Consider the following 25120-nt stretch of genomic DNA (forward strand, 5'->3'; position numbering starts at 1 on the left):
TGTTGCTGTCATATGTTACCCTGTTTTGTTTTTAAATCTCTGTTTATCTGTAATCCTAGCTGTATAACCATGTACTTATATACCCGAGGAGCGATGGGGTAGCCCAGTGGTTAAAGTGTTCGCTCGCCGAAGACTTGGGTTCGATTCCCCACACGCGTGAAGCCCATTTCTGGTGCCTACTGGTCTTTATAATAGCTTTATGATCTAGTTTCTTCAAAAGGGTCATGTGTCTACTACTCTTATCATTAGAGACTGTGTCTCACGAAGGGACCAATTACGGTGTCTGGACCTACACCGGAACTAGATACCTGACCGTTGAGTCGATGGAATTCTCACATTTCGTAACTATATGTTTTCATGTACGTACAGTCAGGTTATGTTCGACGATCTGGGTTATTAGCTGGCAAGCATGATAAATAACCAGGATGCACCAAACATATACTGTTCATCAAAAGTTAAGGCCCATTTTACGTTTAAGGATAGTAATTACAGGCATTTCAAGAAATTGGTCCAACTTGATTATGAATACGGTTGTTTGTAATCAACTTTTCATGAGAAAGATAAAAGATGCTTCGCAGATCTTTCACGTCTGATTCTACCATTTAACATGGTAAAGACAGGTACCGTTGATCTCACAAACAGATACGATGGGGTAGATAAATGTTCCTTTCTTTGTATTTTTGTTTAAAAATAAAATAAATAAATCTGTTTGAAGGTTACGATTCAACCAAATAATGTTTAACTGAAAACCACTTAGGAAAAACACCCATGTAAATTTGTAATGGCAAATCTTAGTGGAATTCAAATATACTGCAATAAATAGCGATTTGGTAAAGACACTTACACACATTGTAGACAGAACTACACCTTATGAGGAAACGTTTTCTAGAAATAAATTTAATTTATTTTAAGTAGGAAATGATTTTTTGCTTTTTATAATGGGACATATCGGTATTTCACATCAGATAGAAAGGAATTTGGCATGGGATATATCGGTATTTAGCATGGGATATACATGTAATTAGTATGGTACAATTATATATTGGTACTTAGCATGGTGAATATATGTACTTGGCATTCTCGGTAAGGGCGATACTTCACACCGGAAGACCAAAGACGTCTGCAGGGCGATCTTTCAGACCAAAGACCTTCACAGGAAGCTCACCAAGACCAGTGATGTAACCAGGGCCATCCTTCGGACCAGATGCCTTCCATAGACACCCCGGAAGAGTATTGATGTAGCCAAGGCGATCCTTCGTACTAAAGACCTTCCGCGGATGCTCCTCAAGATCAATGATTTCGCCAATAAAAGCTCTTCAAGAGCAGTGATGTCGCCAGGGCAATCCTTCGGACCAAAGAACCTCTGTGGATGCTCCTCAAGAGCAGTGATGTCGCCAGGGAGATTCTTCGGACCAAAGAACCTCTGTGGATGCTCCTCAAGAGCAGTGATGTCGCCAGGGCGATCCTTCGGACCAAGGAACCTCTGTGGATGCTCCTCAAGAGTAGTGATGTCGTCAGGGAGATTCTTCGGACCAAAGAACCTCTGTGGATGCTCCTCAAGAGCAGTGATGTCGCCAGAGCGATCCTTCGGACCAAAGAACCTCTGTGGATGCTCCTCAAGAGTAGTGATGTCGTCAGGGAGATGCTTCGGACTAAAGACCTTCATCGGATGCTCTTCAAGATCAATGATTTCGCCAAGGAAAGCTCCCCAAGACTAGTGACGTAGCCAGGGCGATCCTTCGGACTAAAGAACTTCCGCGGATACTCCTCAAGACCAATGATTCGCCAAGGTGATCATCCAGATCCAGAGGACCTTCCCAGAGAGTCCACCAAGACCGCACTCGTCTACGACCTTTATATTTTCACTTTGGGAATTTGGAAAACTTATCCAAACCTATGTGTTGTGATATAAGTAACCATCGAGCGGCCATTTCACAAACGGCTTCATGTTATATTTTATGCTACAAAAAAACAGGCACTATTCATTATTTACCCCAGGAAGTGTTTGTTATGCGAGATACGTGTAATCAACCTGTTGCGCTACTGGCGTATGCTGGAAGAGGATTCTGTTGCGACGCGGAGCTGTGGGGTAGCCGAGTGGTTAAACTGTTCGCTCGTCACGGCGAAGACCCGGGTTCGATTCCCCACATGGGTATCATGTGTAATCCCATTTCCGGTGTCCCCCGCCGTGATATTGCGGGAATATTGCTAAAAGCCGCGTAAAACAACTCACTGTTGTATGACATGTAGGCCACAAGCTAAGAGACATGGGAAGCCGAGATAATGTGACATTTTTTATCAGAGCAAAGCACCAGTGCACAGATCAGTTGTGCCCACTCTATAATCCACGAGTGTGGCTTTGAACTCCTTCAGCATTCACCTTATTCTCCTGATTTGGCTCCGTCAAACTTTCATCTGTTCTCAAACATGAAGAAAGCTTTTGCCGGAACCCATTGTCATGGCAACTGTAGATAGGTTTTTGGACATTCAGGACTTCTACGAAACTGGGACAAAAATCACTCCCAACATCGTTGGCAAACGTGTATCAATGTGGAAGGTGGTAATGTCTTTAGCACAAGTCTTTCTACGTGAGGCTCAGAACATATCAATCAGTCCTCGTATGACACTATTTTGATGACCTATGTTGCCTTGGAATATCTATCAGTGGGTACTGGCGTTCCTTCTGTTTCGGAAAGCCAGTAGGTATTATTTTTTAACCAAGGGTATATTTGCCCTGAAATACTCATGGGTACGACAATGTTGCATTTGCCCGGAAGTACCCAATGGCACATATGATCGCCTCCGTGGTGTAGTGGATAGAGCGTCTGCATGGAGGTAGGTGGTTCGAAACAAGTAATCCGTTGCCATTGGGGTGCCTATGGCACACATTGGGTGTGAGATCAGATACCAGAAGCTTTGGAACCCAACGAGCTGATACTTTCTCCATTGGCAAAGTGTCTGTGATAATAGAATGTACTCTCCTTGGAGTTGCCTACAGAACAAACACTATGACGCTCAGTCATCCCCGTGTGGTGGACTCTGAATCATTATTGGTGTTGATGATGCCATAGGCCTTCCTGGATGGGGGTCATCTTCAAGGCTCTCCATTCCACCTTAAACTGTGCCATCACTTTACAGTGGCATAGTAATGGGCTTCTTACCCTAGTGTTGTACTCAGATCTTCAAGGTCAACATCAGACAATAACCAGTCTAGATTATCTGCCAAAACTGATTCTATTGGGTGTCAAAGGCAAAACAGCTTTGAAAAGGATATGAATAGATCAGTGAAAATCTGTGTTGACATGAAGTTATATTGGGTACGACGACATGCAAACAACCAGGTCACTGAGTCTTACAACCCGATCCATTTGGTGGCCTCTTATGACCACCACAGACCGCTGGCGACTTATTCTAACTCAGTTGGTTGGTTTGTTGTTTAACGCCGCACTCAGCAATATTCCAGCTATATGACGGCGGTCTGTAAATAATCGAGTCTGGACCAGACAATCCAGTGATTAATATCATGAGCATCGATCCACGCAATTGGGATCGATGACATGCATCAACCAAGTCAGCAAGCCTGACCACCTGATCCTGTTGGTTGCCTTTAACGACAAGCATAGTCGCCTTTTACGGCAAGCATGGCTTGCTGAAGACCTATTCTACCCCGGAATCTTCACGGGTCTCTAACTCAGTACCGGCACCAGGGACCCGTGACAGAGAACAGTAGTGATGTGCTATGTCAGGCAAACTGCTGATTTGTTACTTCATAGACTGAACTCAGAACACAAACATAAGATTGGAATGTCACATATCATTTATTGCAGAAATATCCACATCATATAATCAACATTACACAGGAAAAGACTGAGAGACCATCCACATGCATACATTTAGCGGTTATACATATGTATTTCCCAACCATTCCCACAAACTATAACAAATAGGAACAAAAACATATTCACACAGGAAAATATTTCTACTTAAAGCATAATCCCCAAAGAGTAGAATTTGGGGCCGACTGTAAATACTGGAATATTTGTTTGTGAGAATGATTGTTTGCAGATTTGTTTGATTGAATGTTTGATTGTGTGAATGTTTCAATGCTTTTGTTTGATTTTGTACATAATTGTTTGATTTTGTTTGTGTGAATGTTTGTTTGCATAAATATTTTTTATAAGATGAATATTTGAGTATATATGTGTTTGTGTTATTACTGTGCGAATGCCTGAGTCAGTGATTGTTTGATAATGTGACTCTATTGTATCAGTATTGGTTTGGGTGGGCAACTATTGGCTTGCTTCCATATTTTCAGTTTTAAGAGAAACCAAAATGGCACAGATTCTTGCTTTAAGCTCCAATACAGAAAGCAACAGACTTTTCTTACTTTCCTAGGAATCTAATAACTCATAGGCAGGAAGCTTTTCTTAAAAACAGGGATAAAAAATTCTACCTTTTGGGAGGTCTTATTAAATAAGATGCATTAGTTGACTGATAAGAATCCAGATTATCTAGTCAAGAACTTTTTGCAAGTGGCCTCTATAAGGTTGGAGTTGTTTGGAGATTCAATGGCATTTTGTTTCTCTCTTTCATATTTTGGTAACATTGAAGCAATGACATAGACATATTCTTAAGCATGAAAAAAAACTAATGTAAAATAGGTTTTAAGGTCGCATATCAAGATTATTGCACTTACATAGTGGTGTATGTGTGTTTGTGAGTGAGAGAGAGAACACTGTCGCACTCTGCGATATTTCAGCTATATGACGTCGACCTGTAAGTAATCGAGTCTCATTCAGACGATCCAGTGATTGATATTGTTGGCAATGAGGTACGATGACAGGCCATCAACTAAGTCAACCACCCTGACCACCTCATCCATGAAGTCCCCTCATCCCTCTAACAACTAGCATAGGTTGTGTGGATCAATTCACGCATGCATCCTAGTACGGACAAATGATGATTTGATAGCACAAGCCAACTGAGCCAATGCTGCAGTTTAACATGAATACCTAAATTAGAGAATACTGATACAGTATAGACTCCGAGCCGACCAGTCCTTGCCCCTTGAATGCCGAGGCCCAGGCAGAGTAACAACAAGTACCATCTTTAAATGACTGTCTGGGATCTGGAGGCAGTCATGTGTGTGTGTGAGAGAGAGAGTTACCTGCCCTTGCTTCAGATTTCACCATGTTGTTAATTGTCGAGTTAACCGACCTTGCCCGGTATTAACATTCCCCCAAAGAAAAATAATTTGAGGGGTGGGAAGGAAAATTGAAACAGCACGGAAATGAGAATTTAAACACCATTTTGTTGTCCTATAAAGATCACATTTGATCTCTGAACTTCGGATTACTCCACTTCAGATGATAGGAAAAATATGTCCTTAATCATACTTCGGATCCTGATTATCTATTCATCATAAAGTAAATTTTCTTTCAAGGAGAACAGGATGCCCTTGCATCCATTCGCACATTTCGTGTAGAGAAAGTAAGCGAGCGAGTGATTGTGTTTTACATCACTTTGAACAGTGACACCTGTGCGTGTCAGCTTAATGTTGGAGAAAAGCCCTAAGTGATGCAGGTCTCAGACATTAACCACTTCAGTGAAACCCATGAGCATGGGTAGGGTGCAGACAAACCTAGAAACATAATCGGGGTGAAACAGGAATCTGAACCACTATCATAAGGTTCAGGCATTCCCAAGGGAGGTAACTCTACTAAAAAAAAAGTTCAAGAAAACATAAACATCCGGAACATGACAACATGTTTATCGGACTGGTTGTTTTTCATCACTAACACTATCCATTACAGGTCAAAGATATTTACTTCCATAACAAAACTGGCTTGCATGGTGCCAGATGTTGTTATATCTGTACATAACAGAATGCTAAGATATATTATATATACAACTCAAAAAGTCAACTGCAATGGCAGTTTAACAATAGTAACATGAAGAAACGGGTGATATTTAACTTCTTTTCAGAAATATATGTTGTGTCAACTTATGACTGTACTCCCTTGCTCAGAATAGGAAAAACATATCTGTTTTTACTACAACACATGTCTCCCCCTCTCCCTCGTTTTGATACATTAATTCAAGTTGTTGCCATAAATATGTTTGCAAATCTGAAAAACAGTACTATCAAGTTGTAGCTTGGAAAGATAATGGTTTCCATGGAAATGTAACAAAATTTAATTTAGAAAAATTTCAAAATAGCAAAAGGCACCAATTAAGCTGATGAGCTATGCATATGCCAAGTTTTGTTGAAATATGTTCAAAGGTTTTCAAGTTATGGCCCGTTTGAGACTAAGTCAAAATTGTTTCCATAGAAACATATAAAAATAAAATTTAGAACTTTTTTAAATAGCAATCAATGCACTTGCCAAATTAAGTTGAAAAACAATGAACCTCCCATGAAATATTCCCTCCGATTGAACATTCCCCTCCCATCAAGATGAACACACTGAAATTGATAAGAATTGATAAATATTTCTATTTTAAATACATTAAGAGATACATGTAGATTAATACCAAACAAATTACAGATCAATGTTAGATGCAATTTTGTCATTGGAAAACATATCAAACAAAAATACATAAAAACAATCAAAACAATCACGCAAATACATCATAATGCATTTGTCAGTAACACACAACACCAACAGCACAAAGAAACAAATTATTTGTCGTCTTGAATATTTGTTTCCAGTTTCAGCAATGAAATATTGGCAGAAATCCCCAACACGAGCACAAACACTAGGAGCTTAGGGTGTTGAGCACAACACACTACTGTACAAGGAGGAATTGTGTCCAGTCTAGATGGGGAGTCTAGTCTCATATAACACACGATGTCTATGGGAGTATGATAATCCCTGAAACTAAATAAATCCTAAATGCAGTAGATGATGAAAGCGGATTTTCAACGGTTGTACAACGATGCAGAAGGCCACAATTTGACACGTATCTCGATACACGATCACGATATGAAACGTCTTGATACACCACAATAAGAACACAAAGGCCATGAACTGAAAAGATATTTTTAATTTAAACAGAAAATAAAGACACTTATATTCTTATATTAGAGGCACTTGCAACAGCAACTGATAAATCCCTTTCACTCACTATTTGGATGTAAACTTCATTCAAGATATGGTTATTCTAGTAGGTAAATATGTACTTTGTATCATAATGTATAGCTATACAGGCCCATATGTATTATATTGTATCATTTGTTGTTGTTTCATTCCACATTCAGGAATATTCCATCCATATAACTGTGGCCTGTAAACGATAAAGTATGGACTTGACAATCCAGTGATCAATATTGTTAGCAACGACTCACACCGTCCGTACATTGTACGAAGACTCGCTATCAACCAAGTCCCCCTGTGCGACCACCTGAACCCCTTGATCGCCCTTACGACCAGCATAGGTTTCTGGGGACCAACTCCTACCTGGCTCCCCACAGAGTACCTGACCTCCTTGATCGCCCTTACGACCAGCATAGGTTTCTCTGGAGACCAACTCCTACCTGGATCCCTACAGAGTACCTGAACTCCTTGATCGCCCTTACGACCAGCATAGGTTTCTGGGGACCAACTCCTACATGGAATCCCTACAGAGTACTCTCATACCAAAGGCCATGTATAAAGTAGTGAGTGAGTGAGTGAGTGAGTGAGTGAGTGAGTGAGTGAGTGAGTGAGTGAGTGAGTGAGTGAGTGAGTGAGTGAGTGAGTTAGATTTAACGTCACTTTGAACAGTTATATCACGGCATGTTAGCTTGATGTTGGAGGAAAGCCCAAAGTGATGCAGATTTCGGACGTTTACCACTTTACAACAAATACAATGGAAAGATAACAAAAGAATTTTTTTTCAAATTTTTGATATAAAATATTCCAGTGTCCTTCCTATGCTGTATGAACATCAGCAGATAAACACCACACATCAATAATGAACATGTCATACAATAAATAGCACTCAGTTTGTCTAAAACAAACTGCACTGCAAGATCAAGTCAACTTAGTCAATAACAGTGTCAGATATTACCCCAAGTCAGAACCATTTATCCTCAGCAGTGTTATGCAACAACATACCAAAGTATTTATAATATACAGCACAATATTGTTTATGCTACGATGCATATTATACACATCTCAAACTAAAACTGACTGAAAAGATTGCAAGTGGATAAGGCAAAAAGTTGACTTTTCAAAGAGGCCATTCTGATGTCAAAGGATCACATTACCTTAATTCATAATTCATAGAAAATGAACTTCATCTGTGAAAATGTTGATCCGTACCACTTTGTAAGCCATCTGATGTGCAGATAATTACAAGAATTTGTCAAATGAAACATATCCTTACAGAATGAAGATAATCAATGATGTATAATATATACATGTAGCATCATAGTGTGGAGTTTCTTATAAGCTGAAATTGTACATCTTGAGATATTTTGATATCTTCAGATAACTGTGAAGGCTGTGCCCTTTTCAATAGCACCACCGATCTCTGCACAGTGCTAGGTTATATATTTCATATTTTTATCCAAAAGATTTCAGATATGAAATAAATTTGCAAATCTGATCTGACCTTAAAAGTATGCTCAAATTTGTTACATTCCAAGTTGACGATTCATTACGAAATATCACTATTGAAATGATGGACGGTATTATCACAAGAAAAGAGGGTGTGTCTGCCTGTGTGTTAATCGTTTCCGGCACGTGGGGCAGCAGTGTTGAGCTCGGATGGCCTGTCCGATACATTCATCACAGAACAGATGACCACATACTGTAGACATTATCTGACGGTTACTTCGGCGAATCTGAAACATGTCAGACAGGAGAACATTAAAAGCCTTCAAAATTCACTTCTGCTAGCAGGAGCCTTCTAAATTGTGCAAAGGACAGGTAAATATCCAACAATGGGAGTCCTCATTGACTTGTAGTATTTCAGGACTAAAATTCTGAACCAGTTCTCAATGCTTCAATTTTGCTACAAATTGGAACTAAATAAAACCGACAGAAAATGTAAACACAGTAAATATTTTTGTCTTGTTCCAAGGACGATTAGCAACAAACTCTGAAGACCAGTGAAAGAAGGTTAACACTAGTCTTTAAAAAAAAAGATCTTTGAAGGCCGAGAATATCTAGATATTAACATTTCAACAGTTTGGTGGGCCATGGGGGACATATTTGATGAAGAGGTTAAAGCCTTAACATAATTCCGGCAGGTACAAAGTAGGGTATACTTTGATACCATGTAACCATACAGAACCAAAACATGAAATAGTTATATAAACAGAACAAAAAAGTCTCGTCCATAATGTCTACTGGTATGGTTTTGTCTTCACTGCTCATGTCATACTGCTGTGTGCCGCACACAGCAATATTCAAGCTATGTGATGGCAGCCTGTTAATAATCAAGCCAGGACCAGACAAACAACCAGGTGATTGATATTATAAGCAACAATCCACGTCATCAACCAAGTCACTCAGTCTGACCACGAGAACCATTTAGTCGCTTCGTACCAACACAGGGTGCTTGGTACCAACTCTAATCCGGAATCCCCTTGGCTAACCTACTTAAACTTTTAATCATTAGTGAACACAGACAAAAGATTTGGTAGGAAGAAAAAAAACTTGGTGTTGGTCAATCAGTAATCCATATACCAGTATATAATGCTGCATTCAGGAATTTTCCAGCTATATGACTGCCTCCCGTAAATAAGCGAGCCTGGAAACAGTGTGATTGATATTATGAGCAACGAACCACGCCGCCAGGGTACAAATGACATGCTCTCAGTCAAAATCACTGAGCCTGACAACCAAATCAATGAAGTCGCCTTCTATGACCGGGGTAACTTCTAACCTGAACTCCCCAGTGAGTCTAATATACAGTAAGAATGGAATCCCCACTTGGCTGCTGTGTATGTGACCTACAACAACACACCTGTTTGTCATCATCCATACAGATAGGACAGGTGATGGTGATCTGCTGCGGAGATGTCACAACCCCAGAACCCTCTCCACTCGGCCTGGAACATAGAACAGATCCATCATTACTTGTTAAAGAATCTGATTGGTTAGTGGTCATCATATTAAACACACATGTCGGCTGGTCAACCTGAAAGGATATTGTGATGTCATATTGTTCTTCACTGTTAATTCGCCTTGTCGCATTTCGAGTTACCAAACTGAGTTTGGACCACTCGAGTACATAGAAAGTTATCTCCCTTGTTAAGTAGAATTATCTCCCTTTCTTAGCACCTTCTAAATCATGACACCAAACATGGCTTTTATGGTTTTCTAACAAGAACTAAAGCAATAACAGGAGCCCATGTTCAAGGAGAAATTCTTCAAGAGGCACTGCATGCTTAAGCAACTTAGGGTCAATGGTACAACAGTCTACAAACACATTTTATCATGTACATCATGAAATTAATGTCACCAAATTTATGCAAGGGAAAAACCTCAGCCTGAATGTGTCATGAAATAAAAGGGAGTAGCCCTACTTTATCATAAATTAAAAACACCATCTCCTTCATCAGTAAACAATTGTGAATACCACCAATTATTATATACTTCAGTGCGAAAGACTGAGTTTTCCCAAGTTGAGACGAGTGATATTTTCATTGCAGTGAACATAACACTTTGCTATTATTGTAATACAAGAATGACCCCCCCTTTAAATTGTCTCCCTTTATCGTAAGAATGTGGCCCATACACAAACTGTTGACTTCATTTTAACGTTAGTTCCACATTGACAATCGAAATAAAGACAGATGGTCATTTAGGGAGTGAATATTGCTTCATGCCGTTTGTTATTCTCTAGGATATGTTTCGTTGTAAATTTCTCATTTAACTCTTTCCCTTGGGCACGCCAGAAACCTATCACTGTGGGTTTGAATCGCAGTTCGCCCCGATTATGTTTCTAGGTTTGTCAGCACCATACCCACCGAAGTGGTCCGAGACCTGCATCACTTCAAGCTTTCCTCCCACATTAAGCTGACACACCGTGATATAAATGGAATTCTGTAAAAAGCGGCGTTAAACTCAACTCACTCACTCACTCAATAAGGTGCGACCAAAGGCAGACGTAGGTTTGTCGTTTGACGAACTTTCTCCAGTATCAATGGCAGAAACGCGTAAGCGTCTAGACCCTCCCACTATATCGCTAGAGCGTTGTGGTCCCATGCCCATGGGTCCGGAACCGGCGACACGAATTGAGGAAGGCGGTTGTTGTAACGGGTTGCAAAGAGATCTACTTGGGGCAACCAGAGTTGATCCGTCAGCAGATGAAAGACTGTCTGATGGATCATTCACTCCGTGGGAGACGGCCTCGATGGTCTCGACAGGGCGTTGGCTATTTGTCCGAGCCAACCAGTCCTTGTTTTAGCCCCTTAATGCCGAGCGCCAGACAGGGTAACAACAAGTACCATCTTTTAACGTCTTTTGGTATGACGCGGCCGAGGATCGAACAACGGACCTTCCGCTCTCCGGGCGGACGCTTTACCACTAGGCCACTTCTGGGACTGCCGACCGAGTCGTTCCCTGTTTGTTGATGCAGTGGACGACTGAGGAGTTGTCTGACTGTATCACCAGCCGTTTCACACAGAGTCGAAGTTTCCAGAACTCGACCTTTTCTTCTGGCGACCACAGCCCGGCCGCTGGGTCGTCCCCGAAGCGCACTCCCCAGCCATCCAATGACGCGTCTACGAATAGGTTTAGTATGAACGGAGGCTCGCTCATAAAGACGCCTTCGCAAATGTTCGACGGCTGGAGCCACCACTCCAGATGACAACGTAGCTGCGCCAGAAGTGGAACAGATGGGGGTACAGCAATCTCTGCAGTGGACGAAGTTGAAGATGACCTCGGCGAGTCAGGTCTTGGGTTGATGTCAACGGACCGAGCACTTCCTGCCACATGTGCACCGACGTCGGGGCATGTAGAAGTCTGGAAGCGTATACCGATGTACTGTAGATCCCGAGTTGGTACTAAGTTCGACTCTTAAAGGTTGACGATCCACCTGAGGTACTGTAGTAGACTCAGGGTGGTCGCTAACTCTCCTTAAAGGGCTTCTGTGAACTGGTGAGCTTGAAGCCCGTTGTCTAGGTAGAAGGCGACCCTGTGTTCGAAACCTATGGCCGTCTTGTCAGGTTGTGTGAAGCCGAAATGATGATGTCACGCTCGGCTTCCTTTGAGTACTTGTCCAGAACATCGTTGGTACGACCGTCAAACAAGTGTTGCGATGACCACAGGGCCCGTAAGAGTGTCCTGCCATGACGATCAGGTAGTTCAGTGTAGTCGATGTAACCATGACGACGTGCAGTAGTAATCTGGCCCGATACATATCGGGACTGGGCGAGGACGTCCAAGATCCACCGTTGCATACAGGTGATGATCGATGGCACCATCCTTTCGTCCTCGTAGTGGGGCTCTTTCTCCTCAATGTCTTTGGGAGGCCTAGGAGGGGTGTCGTCACAATCCATCGTCGATGTCGATTGTGTAGGAGTAGATGAATGAACTGGTGTACTGGCAGATTGTCCATGGGCCTCCGACGTAATCGAATCCTTCTTGGTCGTCGAGGCGAGTACTGCCGCCGTGATCTGGGCTATCAAAGCCGGGTCGATATGAAAGTGAGACGAGGGCGTCGATAGGTCATTATCTCTACGACGCTGATCTCCAAAAAACTCCCTTCGAGAGAGTCGCACGTCCCCGAAGATCAGCCGTGCATGTAGTATCATCAGTAGGCGAACGGTCACGTGTCTTGTTGAAAACATAAGTTGCCTGAGGCGGGTCTTTATCAACTGATTTCTTGGGTGTGGCTGACTCGCCACCCCCAGGGCCGGATGTGGAGGGTGCAGAGTACAAGGATCCACCCGATGACCTTCTCTGCTTGTAGCGCTGGTCAGTAGCCCGCTTCGCCAACGCACGAAGATACAAATTAAAGTTTATAGAAGACAAGTGCTCACATTCTTTACAACGTTTATCCCACAAACACGTTGAAAACCCATCCTTAATTATGCAGGAAGGACAATACTTGTGAGGATCTACTTAAGACAGTTTTCTTTGACAGGGGGCACAAATGCCCGACATGTTGCCACGTGTAAAATCAAGTCAAACAGTGAAACACGTGTTGAACACAAACAATGGATTACCAAGGATTACATTCCAGGAGTCTACAGGTAAGACATATTATTATTACTTTATTAGAACAACAACTGTAGATACACGATAAGTACTAGTAGAATACAAACTAGCAGTCTATCGCGAAAGTCTTTCTCGAGCGACCAGCTCAGAGGCGCGCTGAGAGATTTGTGACATGTCATAGGGAGGTGGGTGCGCAACCGGACGGAAACAAGTTTAATATTTACATTCCAGCTTCTGGCTTCCTTTTAAACTTGTGACTAGACGTGAGGGTATGAGAGATACGCATTTGTACGACTGAAAACAGACTAAAACATGAATACTTCAGGGTAAAAATATCATTTACACTTTACACAAGCGAGGGTATGACTTAGTGCGCATGGACTAGGTGCCTTTATGTTGCTGAATGATATATGAGAGCCATGTACTGTATTTGACGTAATAAGCGCCCGCAGGGTGCTTTCAAATTTAGAAATAGGGGGCTCTTATTAGAATATTATTTTGGTGAAAAAAACTGAGTTGAAAGAAAAAATATGAAATATTTATGTACGACATATGTACGACAGAAGGGGTGCTAATTTGGATTGTTCACTAGCCAATATCTTAGCAAATGTCACCATGGGCGCTTATTAGAGCGGGGCGCTTATTACATCGAATACGGTATATATATCACCAGAGTGAGTGAGTGAGTGAGTTGGGTTTAACGCCGCTTTTAACAGTATTCCAGTTATATCGCAGTGTGTCAGCTTAATGTGGGTGGAAAGCCCGAAGTGATGCAGGTCTCAGACCTTTACCACTTTGGTGAAACCCACGAGCATGGGTATGGTGCTGACAAACCTAGAAACATAATCAGGGCGAAACTGGATTCGAACCCACAATCATAGGTTTGTGTCATGCCCAAGGGACGCAACTCTGCACAGCTAATCGCGGCGCCTTAGACGACTGGGCCACCCGTGCCCCCTTTATCACCAGAAAAATCATGGAAAAATAGAGGGAATATTATTGTTTTAACATGGTACAAATATTTCTAAAATTGTCAAATTATATACTTCAACAAATACACATACACAAAATCAGGTTATATTCTGTAAGTATGTACCCTCAGGATGTCATTGTCTATCATGATATTGATACATTCTTAATGTTTATCTGTATCAATGCAAAATAAAAAATACCAATACAAATACGATGGCCACAGAAACATTTGTTAAGATCACCATTCTTAAAATGGACAATAATAAGGCAGAAAAATCTATTTTAAACTTCTAATGGATCAACCTAGTTCATATTTAGCATATGAAGTTGCTTAACAGCAGGTCTAGATGAGAAAATTATATCTATACACAACCAGGGAGAAGGAGGATGTTGGAGGGAAGCCAGCAAGAAAAAACCCAAACTATATTCTCCAAAACACTTGGTGCACTTCTCCATTGTGTAGCAATGAGAATGAGAATGGTGTGGCAGGGGTATTCACGTGATCAGGTCGTGTAGGTTGCAATGCACAGGATTATAGTGTGTGACCCATTTGTTTAGACGGTGACCATGGTTATGCTGGGTTGTGTTTGGATGATTTGTTTTTTAGAAGCTGGAAACTTTGTTTAAGCACGCTTCCCCATAGTTTTAGATAGGATAATTTTAAAAATTAACAAGAGTTTGCCACTAACGTCGCTATATCCCCTGCCCCTGTTGCAGAATTTATGACATAATTAAATCTAAACAAACCCTAACCTTTTTTAACCGAGGTGGAACTTGGAAAAAAGAAGAGTTTGGAACCTAAGTCCATCTTGCTGCCATGGAAAAGCAAGAAAATAAAAATTTCTAAAATTTCTAAATAGCCAAAGGCACCAGTTCAGCATGTACCTGATAGACCTGCAAAGTTTGATGAAAAAATATTGAACGGTTTATGAGTTATGCTCTGGAAACGAACCCTACACTCACAGAACCTAAGTCCATCTTGTTGCCAAGAAAACGTAAAAAATAAAAATTTCTATAATTTCTAAATAGCCAAAGGCACCAGTTCAGCATGTACCTGACAGACCTGCAAAGTTTGATGAAAAAATATTGAACTGTTTATGAGTTATGCTCCTGAAACGAAACGTTACGGATGGACGGACGGACGGAGCCCGTTTCTATATAACTAATTGTTTTATTAATCAATATATATCAACATACCGTGACACTTTTGTAGATATATCAATTCTTACCTTTCCAATCAATGACACCCCTAATGTCCCCTACCTGCAAGGAGACCTGTGAAGATCCAGGTTAGAATTGGTCACTGAATTGTCTGGTTGAGACTTGGCTATTGACAGGCCAATGTCCTGAGTGGGGCGTTAAACTACAAACACACACACCTGAAAGGAGTTCCTGTGGTATCAAAGCTGGGAAGTTCATCATCATCTGAGTCAGAGTCTTGAAGTATTCTTTGTGTTCTCGGTGCAGTCCGCCTTGATAAACTACGACCCCTCCGACGACCTCGACCTCTAAGTGACCTTGGCCTCCTATTCCCACTGATGTCCGCTGGAAGAATAACAGTTTTGCTTTCTAATTCATCAACACTGATAGGAATATTGGATTGTAATCTTTACAAACGAGGCAGTTTCATGTATTGACTTTCTTCATGACAATTCTGATCTCAAACTGAAACACCCCGTACAAGTGCCGCGAATCTGATATTTACTATTTACATCCCTCCTCTCATTCTCTCACTTTCTTTCATGATCTCTCAATCGTTTTCTACCAAACCCACAGTCTTTGCACTTTCTCAATTTCGCAATCTCTGTCTTAGCATCATAACCGGATGACAGCGAAACTGACAAGTAGCTAAGGGAGGCAACTCCACTCACTGAATCTTCAGAGGTATGACAGGAAGACATTGTCACAAATGTAGGATGGCCTTAAAATTAATATAGTCAAACCACAAGGGCTTATCAAAACTTATTGAAAGAAATAATTTTAAGAGTTAAAAATTTAATTCCCCAAAACTTAATTCAAGTAAATGAAATGATTATTCAACTTACCATCAATGGCTGATAGCACCTGTGAAGGAAAAAAAATTATTTGAAATAATGCCAATAAAACTTACTGTTTAAATACTTCTACCAAGAGGACCAGAAGAGGTCGATTTTAGCTGTTTCCATGACCTATGCTGAGATCAATCTCTTGGACCAGTCCTTTATCCAATAATGCTGACTGCCAAGTACGTAATGGCAAGTACCATCTTTAAACGTCTTTTGGTATTTGGTAACATGATTTGGATCGAACCACCAACCTTTCAGTGTTAAGTGAGACGTTCTATGCACTACACATGGGCTGTCAGGGACGATGATCCACAATCACACAGATCAGACAGGGGCACTACCCCATCTTACAGCTGTGATGGGGGATGTATTCTGACACCATGATAACAAAAAATTAGGAAAAAGATTACTAGGGGAGGCTGAAACATTCTGAGCCTAATTATGATGTTGTTTGCTGATTATCTTTCAAAATAATCTCTTCCGCGGTCCACACACTACTGCCAACAATGCTGGAGAGCCGTTACCACTGGCGTAGAAGGTGTCCTCCTTGTGGTGTAAAAGGGGCACAGCAGAAATGTCATCACCGTCATTTGCAGTTCTTTCTTCAATTTTAGGAAGAGGTAGAAATATGACTGTGTTAAATATGGTGAAAGCCAGCCACGTATTGCAGCCACAGTGATAATAGACCTGTGCACATGTGAATTTAGCCTGATGGAACAACACAACTTTAGTGAGTTTTCCAAGATGTTTGACATTGAAATTCTCTTTCAGTTAACTGAGCAGATCAGCCAATGTTCATTCAAGTTGAAAAAAATGTGGGCCCTTCCGACCCTCTTGTTACGAAAAAGGGGTCATTTTCAAAAGTGGAGGCACAAACTACTGGCTGATCCTTAATCTCAGCATGGTGTGTCAAGGACAAGATTTGCTGTCTTTTCCCATGTTTCAGTCATATACTTGGCAATGCTGTGATGTCACACTCGAGAATGAATACTGTTAATAGTGGGCATTTATGGTTTGACCTTTTGCAATCTCATTAAAATCAGATCTTAGTCCTCGCTACCGCTAAACAAAGATCTGAGGACATCCCATTACGGGTCACGTCAGACCGACTTGCGCAAACTTTGACTGACCAATGGAATGACCAATCAGAAGACAGCTTTCTCGTGCTTTACGGCACTAATTTCAAATTGGAGACAACACTTTGAAACATATTTTGACAAATTCTCAATTACAAATTTGAAACCTGAACAAAAGAACATTCTGGAATGGCTCATATATGGTCTAGATTGTATGGATTCAGTCGTTAAACCCGTAACTATCGTTCAGAATTCCCCATGTTAAAGTTCTCGTGGTTGCATGATTAGAAATCACATTCCGACTGTCACTTTCATGATCTGGTAAGCGACGCTCTGATTGGTCGGATGAAAGGTTTGGTCCTGATGTGACCCCTAAATGGATGTCCTCAGATCTTTGTTTAGCGGAAGCGAGAACTAAGGTCTGATTTCAATGAGATTGGACCTTTCGGGAAGTAGTAACCAAAGCCATCACATGCCGGCTGATGGAACAGACTTTTCTTCTTCGGAGACATTAGATGTTTCCTTTGCTTTGACTGTTGCCTCCATGGTTTAGTCTCTGGCTATTAGTGGTGAACTGAAGACTCATCCAGGATTACAAAATCAAATGGGTCTGCTTCAAAATGACGCAAATTCACACGAGAGATGAACCTGGAGCATTTTTTATCAGGAGTCAGAAGCCTTTGAACCCAGCTTGCTGAAACCTTTGTCATGCCCAGATCGCAAATGTTCTCAACTCTCTCATGTCCTGTCCCATCTTCCCGAGGCAAGAGAGTTAACTGACTTTAAAAGTCCAGTTTCCACCCTTGCCCAACTAGGCTGGAATTACTGGGCTCGATCATAGCGCCACCAGTGGCTATTACCAGTTATGTCCCCTCTAAGCCTCTCCTATGGACCAATCAGATTCCACCTCTTGTATCACCTGCGTTTGCTTCACACAAAATGGTGGCGCCCAGTCAGGACGATCATGCATCATGTGAGCACTTTGAACAAAAGTAAAAACATGAAAAGATTCGGAAGATATCTGCTGACAACGAGTTGGCGGTACACATGCTTTGCAAATCCTGCAATTGACTGAAATCTGCACGACAGTTTACGAACCGGATTTCGATTTCAGTGAGCGATTTTGATTGGACTATGCATAGACTCGTTCTTCCAGCCAAAATGTAACTCCATAATACCAGCCTAGTTTGGCAAGGGTGGAAACTGGACTTTTATAGTCAGTTAACTCACTTGCCTCGGGAAGATGGTCCTGTACTTAATCAACATGTTCCTTAGTGGTGGCAGTCGCAAGTCTGATCTTGGATCATTTTCAAGGCTATTTCTTCCACTCTTGACCTCTGCTGCTCATCTCTTAACAATGGCAAAGGGTATAGCATCCTCCAAAATTTACACCACATCCCCATGGCTGGCTGCTGGAGCTAGGCCTTTCAGTTGGAGATGCTTGATGATAGTACAAAAGCCAATGTTGTTCATTTTTATCAACAGAGAATACCTAGTCACTTTAATGCCTGAAAAAATAGGCTGTCTGGTTGTTTATTTGGTGCAGTTGCAGCCTGTATGGCTGGAAAGTATTGTACTTAATACATGTAAACTGTTAGGGTGTACTATCCCCCTTCATAGTTAGGCTCAGATCTTTTCAGCAATACCTTGTTAATTTCCGGGGAAATCGTATTCAACGCTAAGGTATTCAACCAGACTACGTATTCCAGCGGTCTGTAAATAATCAAATCTGGACCAGACCATCTAGTGATTGAGATTATAAGCATCGATCTACACAATGGGGATACGATGACATGCATCAACCCAGTCAGCCAGCCTGACTACCTGATCCCGTTAGTCACCTCTTATGACAAGCAAAGTCGCCTCTAAGGACCCGTGAATAGCTGGGGTAGAATAGCTCTTCAGCAACCCATGCTTGCTTTTGTTAAAGGCGACTCTGCTTGTCGATGCTCATGATATCAATCACTGGATTGTCTGGTCCAGACTTGACTATATACAGATCGCCGTCATATAGCTGGAATATTGCTGAGTGCGTCGTTTAACAACAAAACAACCAACTTACGACAAGCATGGGTTACTGAAAACCAATTCTAACATGTTCTACGCCGCATCTTGTAACCTGGCATAATGACACAGATTATCTCCAGTGAATGTGCAAATCTTTATCAGATGGGTGAGGTGAAATTGGGATTAACGTCGCGTCCAAGATTATTGCACTTATATAGCGACGCGCATGCACGTTTTTGTGTGTGTGTGGCTGCTTGTACTAGTCCAGACTGATACTGATTTATAGTGCTAGCTCACTGAGATACCATGCCGCAGTTTAACATGAATACCCCACTCAGACACAGTATACTGACTCCGAGCTGACCAGTCCTTGTTTTAGCCCCTTAATGCCGAGCGCCAGACAGGGTAACAACAAGTACAATCTTTTAACGTCTTTTTGTATGACGCGGCCGGGGATCGAACCCCGGACCTTCCGCTCTCCGGGCGGACGCTCTACCACAAGACCACAGAGGCGGTCTCTTTATCAGTTGGTAGCAACATAAGGTGGACTTAACCCATAGGGCATGCTGTTCACCTGGTTCTCCCCTTAGCTATCAGTGTGGTACTCACAACGACAGGGCTGTCATTAACACTGGTCAGATCAATCACTTCATCATCGTCAGTCGTCAGATCAATGCACATGCCATTATGATTCGTATCTGAAACACAAAAACCAGCCTTAGAAATTGACACTAGTCCTGTAGTTCTTGCCAAACTGGCCAATAGTTAAGATATCATAAGAACTAGTAGAAATTTGCCCTTTTCAAGGATTTTGCTATATGTTATCATTATAAGGACTAGTGGACTGAAAGCGTTACTTTCTACTGCGGAAAAACACTGGTAGATTAACACCATTACCAGGCTGTCTGTGCCTAGTAATTCATTGAAGAACAGTTCATGTTCCCAGAAGTTCTGATATATACCTAGGAACTGTTTGCCACCAAAGCTTCATTTCAAGGGTGACGCCACTATCTTAATCTTTCTTTTCACTAACTGTAACATAGTACCTGTATAATATTTCTTCTACTCATGAGCATGAAATCAATCTCTCATATCACTAACTGTAACATAGTACCAGTATAACATTTCTTCTACTCATGAGCATGAAATCAATTTCTCTTATCACTAACTGTAACATAGTACCGGTATAACATTTCTTCTACACATGAGCATGAAATCAATCTTTCTTTTCACTAACTGTAACATAGTACCGGTACAATATTTCTTCTGCTCATGAGATCAACAACCAATCAAAATGCTTCTTAACGTGAACTCTGTATAGATCTGTATTTAAAATTACAGGTTAGTACAAGAGGGCACTCAAAATATTTATTTGAACATGAAGACTGTAATATGTGTACTGTTTGCAATGATCTTATCATCATAACATGATTAAGACGGGGAGGAAAGTTCTTTAATACAAAAAGTGGAAGACGTTCCGGGTTGTACTTGTTGAAAATCCTAGGTCTGATGGATGTACAGCAGGCCCAGTAATAAAACATTTATCAACTTGATTCATAAAAGATTTTATGAGAAAGAAATGCAATGTTACTATTTTTGGGGATAATATATTGTATTACAGGTGATATACAAACATCACACGAACATGACATTATAATCAATCGACATGATCAAACAATTGCATTGTTGTGAACATTTATCAAGAATAAGTGATGAAGTACTGAGAGGAACAGTCAACAGGAAATCTTTGTAACAGCGAAGTACCTAGATCTACCACATCTTCAGAAGCATTGGATGTTGAAGAGGATGTGGTACGCCTCAACAGGGTCCGCACCTGACTCAGTCGTCTTGTGTGCCGACGATTCGTACGGCGTCGGTTGGATGGAGTCTGAACAACAGAAAATATCACTTATAACTGTCACCATTTCTACAGTCTACTCTTATACACAAGATCATTTCCCTATCGAACAGATTGTTTTGTTTACATGCAATATTTATTATAGGCAGCAGCCAGTAAAGAAAGAAGTTTTTTTTAGCTTCATAACTATTCTGCATAAATCCCCTGCCCTCAAGTGCCCTGTTGGGTGAGGTGAGGTGAGGTGAGGTGAGGTGAGGTGAAATGAGGTTCAGTGTTGCATTCAAGATCATTGCACTTACATCATGTATATAGCAATGTCAGTTTCATAGTGCTAGCCCACTGAGATACCATGCTGCTTGCCGAGGTTAGGTGAGGTGAGGTGAAATGGGGTTTAACGTCGCCTAAGATTATTGTAATCATATAGCGACGTGCATGTACATGTGTATGTTTGTGTGGCTGCTTGTACTAATCCGGACTGATGCCGATTTATAGTGCTAGCTCACTGAGATACCATGCCGCAGTTTAACATGAATACCTCACTCAGACACAGTATACTGACTACAGGCGACCAGTCCCTGTTTTATCCCTTTAATGTCCAGCGCCAGAAAGGGTAACAACAAGTACTATCTTTTAACGTCTTTTGGTATGACGCGGCTGGGAATTAAACCCTGGACCTTCCGCTCTCCCTTGCCGAGATTAACATGAATACTGCATGTAGACTGACTCCAGACTACCAGTCCCTGTTTTATCCCTTTAATGCTGAGTGCCAGACAGGGTAACAACAAGTACCATCTTTTAACATCTTTTGGTATGATGTGGTATGAAACCACGACTTCCTCTCTCCGGGCAGACACTCTATCCACTATACCACGGAGGTGGTCGTTTCGTGTTGGGACTAACAGAAAAACATATTTTGATTTATAACTCAACTGCAAGTGTAAGATTAATCTAAATTTGATGAAATGTAACACAAAAAATGAAATACTGCTCATTGTAATACAGAGATAATAATTTACTTCTAAAACAAATGGTTGGTTTAAGCTGTCTGGTAAACAAAACAATGACCAAACAAAAAAAGCAAAATAAATAATAAACATTACTCAAATAGAGATTTGATATTCATATTAGACTTATTTGTTAATACTGATGGATCGGCAATTTATGCATCATTGTAGATCATGAGGTGACAAAGAGATTATTTATTTTGGGGTGACATTCCTAAAGTGCTAAGACATGCAAGAGACAGACAGAAACTAAAACAAGAAAATTCAGCAAATCAGGTGACTGTTATAAATGGACAAAATGTTCTCCCGAGTATCCAAGCAGGTAACAAGGCACATGGAATATTTGCTTGTTTCATCATAAAAGAAGAGTATAAACTGATTGGACATCTGGAGCACCTTTAGAATACAGTACCACAACTTCTCGTGAGGACGGTCTCTGCCGTAGAGTCACATGTCTCAAAGACAAGCAACCAGTTTTTGTGAGAATCCGTCGGACGCAAACTCGCAATCTTTGGATTGTTAGCCCGATATAGCATCAGGTTATTTAAAAATGTTAAGACGGAAACAAACTATTTTATCAAAACAGAATGAAGATATAATACACTGGATTATCGAGGATGGTATGCCTTGGAACTTTGTCAAATATCACAAACCACTTGAAATCCTTCATCAGAATCAACAAAATGTGCCAAAAAAAGCGAATTCCAAAGGTTGGATTGATCAATGATCTGTAACAGATGTCTAGAGACTGTTCATCACTGTCATGCTATCTGAAAGACAGTTGGAACTAGAAATTTCACTTACAAAGTAACACATTTCAGAACCATTCCAGTGATTTCACATCAATTCTAACGACAACAGGTAAGTAAAAGTACTAATACCAGACAGATGGCCCTAATGATGCTAAATCTGACTCTTATCATGTCATTGTCATATTTATGTCTGGACAACCCTCAATAATAATATACCAGCCTTAGTTGTTTATTGCAGTCTTGGGGGTAAGACAGCATTTGATAAATGCCTGGATATTTCTATCTGATCAAATAGTCACCGTTTTCAGATCAACGCCAATGAAATGGGTGGAATCGAATATAGTCACTTTCTGTTTCAAATTTCAATGTCACAGTGACTGATCTGCTTAGTATAACAAGTACCAAATTAATGTCACTCACAGGTGGTCTTGAAATATAATTACCAGATCTAATCAATATGAACTGCTGCATGTAAAGTGTGTGTTTTCTTCCAGAGCGTAAAGCGTAGCTTTTGAATCAGGTTGAAATGAGGTGATACATGTTCCAAAACAAACCAAAAGGCTTACACTCATGCTCGTCGTCAGTCTTCGGAACAACACTGGCGCTGTCTACACAGCTGCAGTGGACACTTTTAGACAATAGATAATAATAATATGATGTCTGAGTAGTCATAAAAGTGACCAATTTGTCACATCATCTTTGAGATTTACGTCTTCCGATCCTGGCGCTGAACTAGCAAGGGACGTAATTGCTCACTGTCACATTGTAACCCGCTAGCAAATTTTATCCCCTCGATGTTCCTCTTCTGTTCTGTTCTCACTTTGAAGTCGAATATCAAGTTCAACACACATCACGCACATAAATACACATAACAGCTTTGAATTCTCTTGGAGGTTCTCTGTTCTGTGATATCATCCATTTTAGGTAAAAAAAGCATCATTAGATCTACTGTAAATGACCTCTGTAAATTATGTACATCGCAAATCTCGCCTTTTTTACGTGCACGTTACATTACGAAATCACCATTCACGGCGTTATTTAGTATGTTCAGAAATCTATATTTCAGATAGGCCCCTATTTACTCGGAGAAATTATAAGTTATAAAATAATATCCCAGTGACCACCAATGATCATTCCAAGACGTCGACACACGGGATTTTGTGAACACAATCCAATAGATCTATGGCGTTCTTGGGTGCGTATTTTCCAAAACACTCTAAACGATTCTAGAGCAGAACTACTGACCCCACATGAGCCCGTATACCTTCAGTAAAATCCAAGATGGTTGATAGATCTACTGACCTAATATGAGACTGTATACCGTCAGTAACAGCCATCTTGGATTTTACAACGCCCACCTCACATAATTCACACGAAATTTCAGGTACAGAAATTCGTTATTCGACACTGTTTTTTGTTTTAATATAATTAATGTTGATGTTCAAGGACGTTTACGTTCGTGACTTTAATAAGATTATATAAAGTCAAAATTATCAAGAAGGTTTGGCCTCTGAGGTTTGAAGAGTAGTCTCCCTTTGACCCTTCACGTCTTAGGTTGTAAGTCTTAAGTTTTGAGTTTTAAGTTTTGACATGAAATGTGCGACAAAGATATCAATTAGTGTAAACTTTTCGGCATAATGAATTCGTTTAGGTGTCTTTTGTTGTCGTATACGGTGTCATATTAGGTTAGCAGAATAATATTGGGCGAGGCTGACACCATAACTAATAATTACGTATGTCTCAAAGTGAAATTGACCAATCAGAGAGTCGATCTACTGACCCGTCAGTAAAAATCCAAGATGGTTGATACTGACCTACTATGAGACGGTATGACCGTCAGTAACAGGCATTTTGGATTTTCCAACGCCCACCTCACATATTTCACATGGGAATTCTGGCACAGAAATTCGCAAATTCGACACTGTTTTGTGTTTTAATATCATTAATTGTGATGAGCAAAGACATTATTTATTAAAGAAACCACGTTCGTGACTTTATTGATAAAAATTATAGAGAAAAAAGCTTAAAACCGAGGTCACTGAGTCACAAAAGCCGTGAAGATTCCGGGGGTAGAGTAGGTCTTCAGCAACCCATGCATGCCGTAAAAGGCGACTAGGCTTGTCGTAAAAGGCGACTAATGGGATCGGGATCCAGAGACTGACATCATGAACATTGTCTACGATGAAATGCTTCAACTAAGTTACCAAGCCTGACCACCAGATCCAGTTATTATGCATATTGATGGGCAT

At 40.9% G+C, this 25120-nt stretch overlaps 1 protein-coding gene across 1 annotated transcript; it reads right to left on the bottom strand.

Annotated features, from left to right (window-relative positions):
* Nucleotides 1-3826: 3826 nt before the first annotated feature.
* Nucleotides 3827-23592, bottom strand: LOC139452721 (E3 ubiquitin-protein ligase RNF4-like). Its single transcript, XM_071234297.1, has 7 exons — nucleotides 23438-23592; nucleotides 21022-21145; nucleotides 19867-19955; nucleotides 16175-16193; nucleotides 15509-15674; nucleotides 9958-10042; nucleotides 3827-8830 (listed from the first exon to the last, which is right to left on the bottom strand). Exons 1-7 carry the CDS (start codon nucleotides 23441-23443, stop codon nucleotides 8681-8683), a joined length of 639 nt encoding a protein of 212 aa, XP_071090398.1. The 5' UTR covers nucleotides 23444-23592; the 3' UTR covers nucleotides 3827-8680.
* Nucleotides 23593-25120: the final 1528 nt, after the last annotated feature.

The sequence above is a fragment of the Haliotis cracherodii genome, unplaced genomic scaffold (assembly GCF_022045235.1).
Source record: "Haliotis cracherodii isolate W230 unplaced genomic scaffold, xgHalCrac1.p SCAF_9, whole genome shotgun sequence".
Taxonomy (NCBI): domain Eukaryota; kingdom Metazoa; phylum Mollusca; class Gastropoda; order Lepetellida; family Haliotidae; genus Haliotis; species Haliotis cracherodii.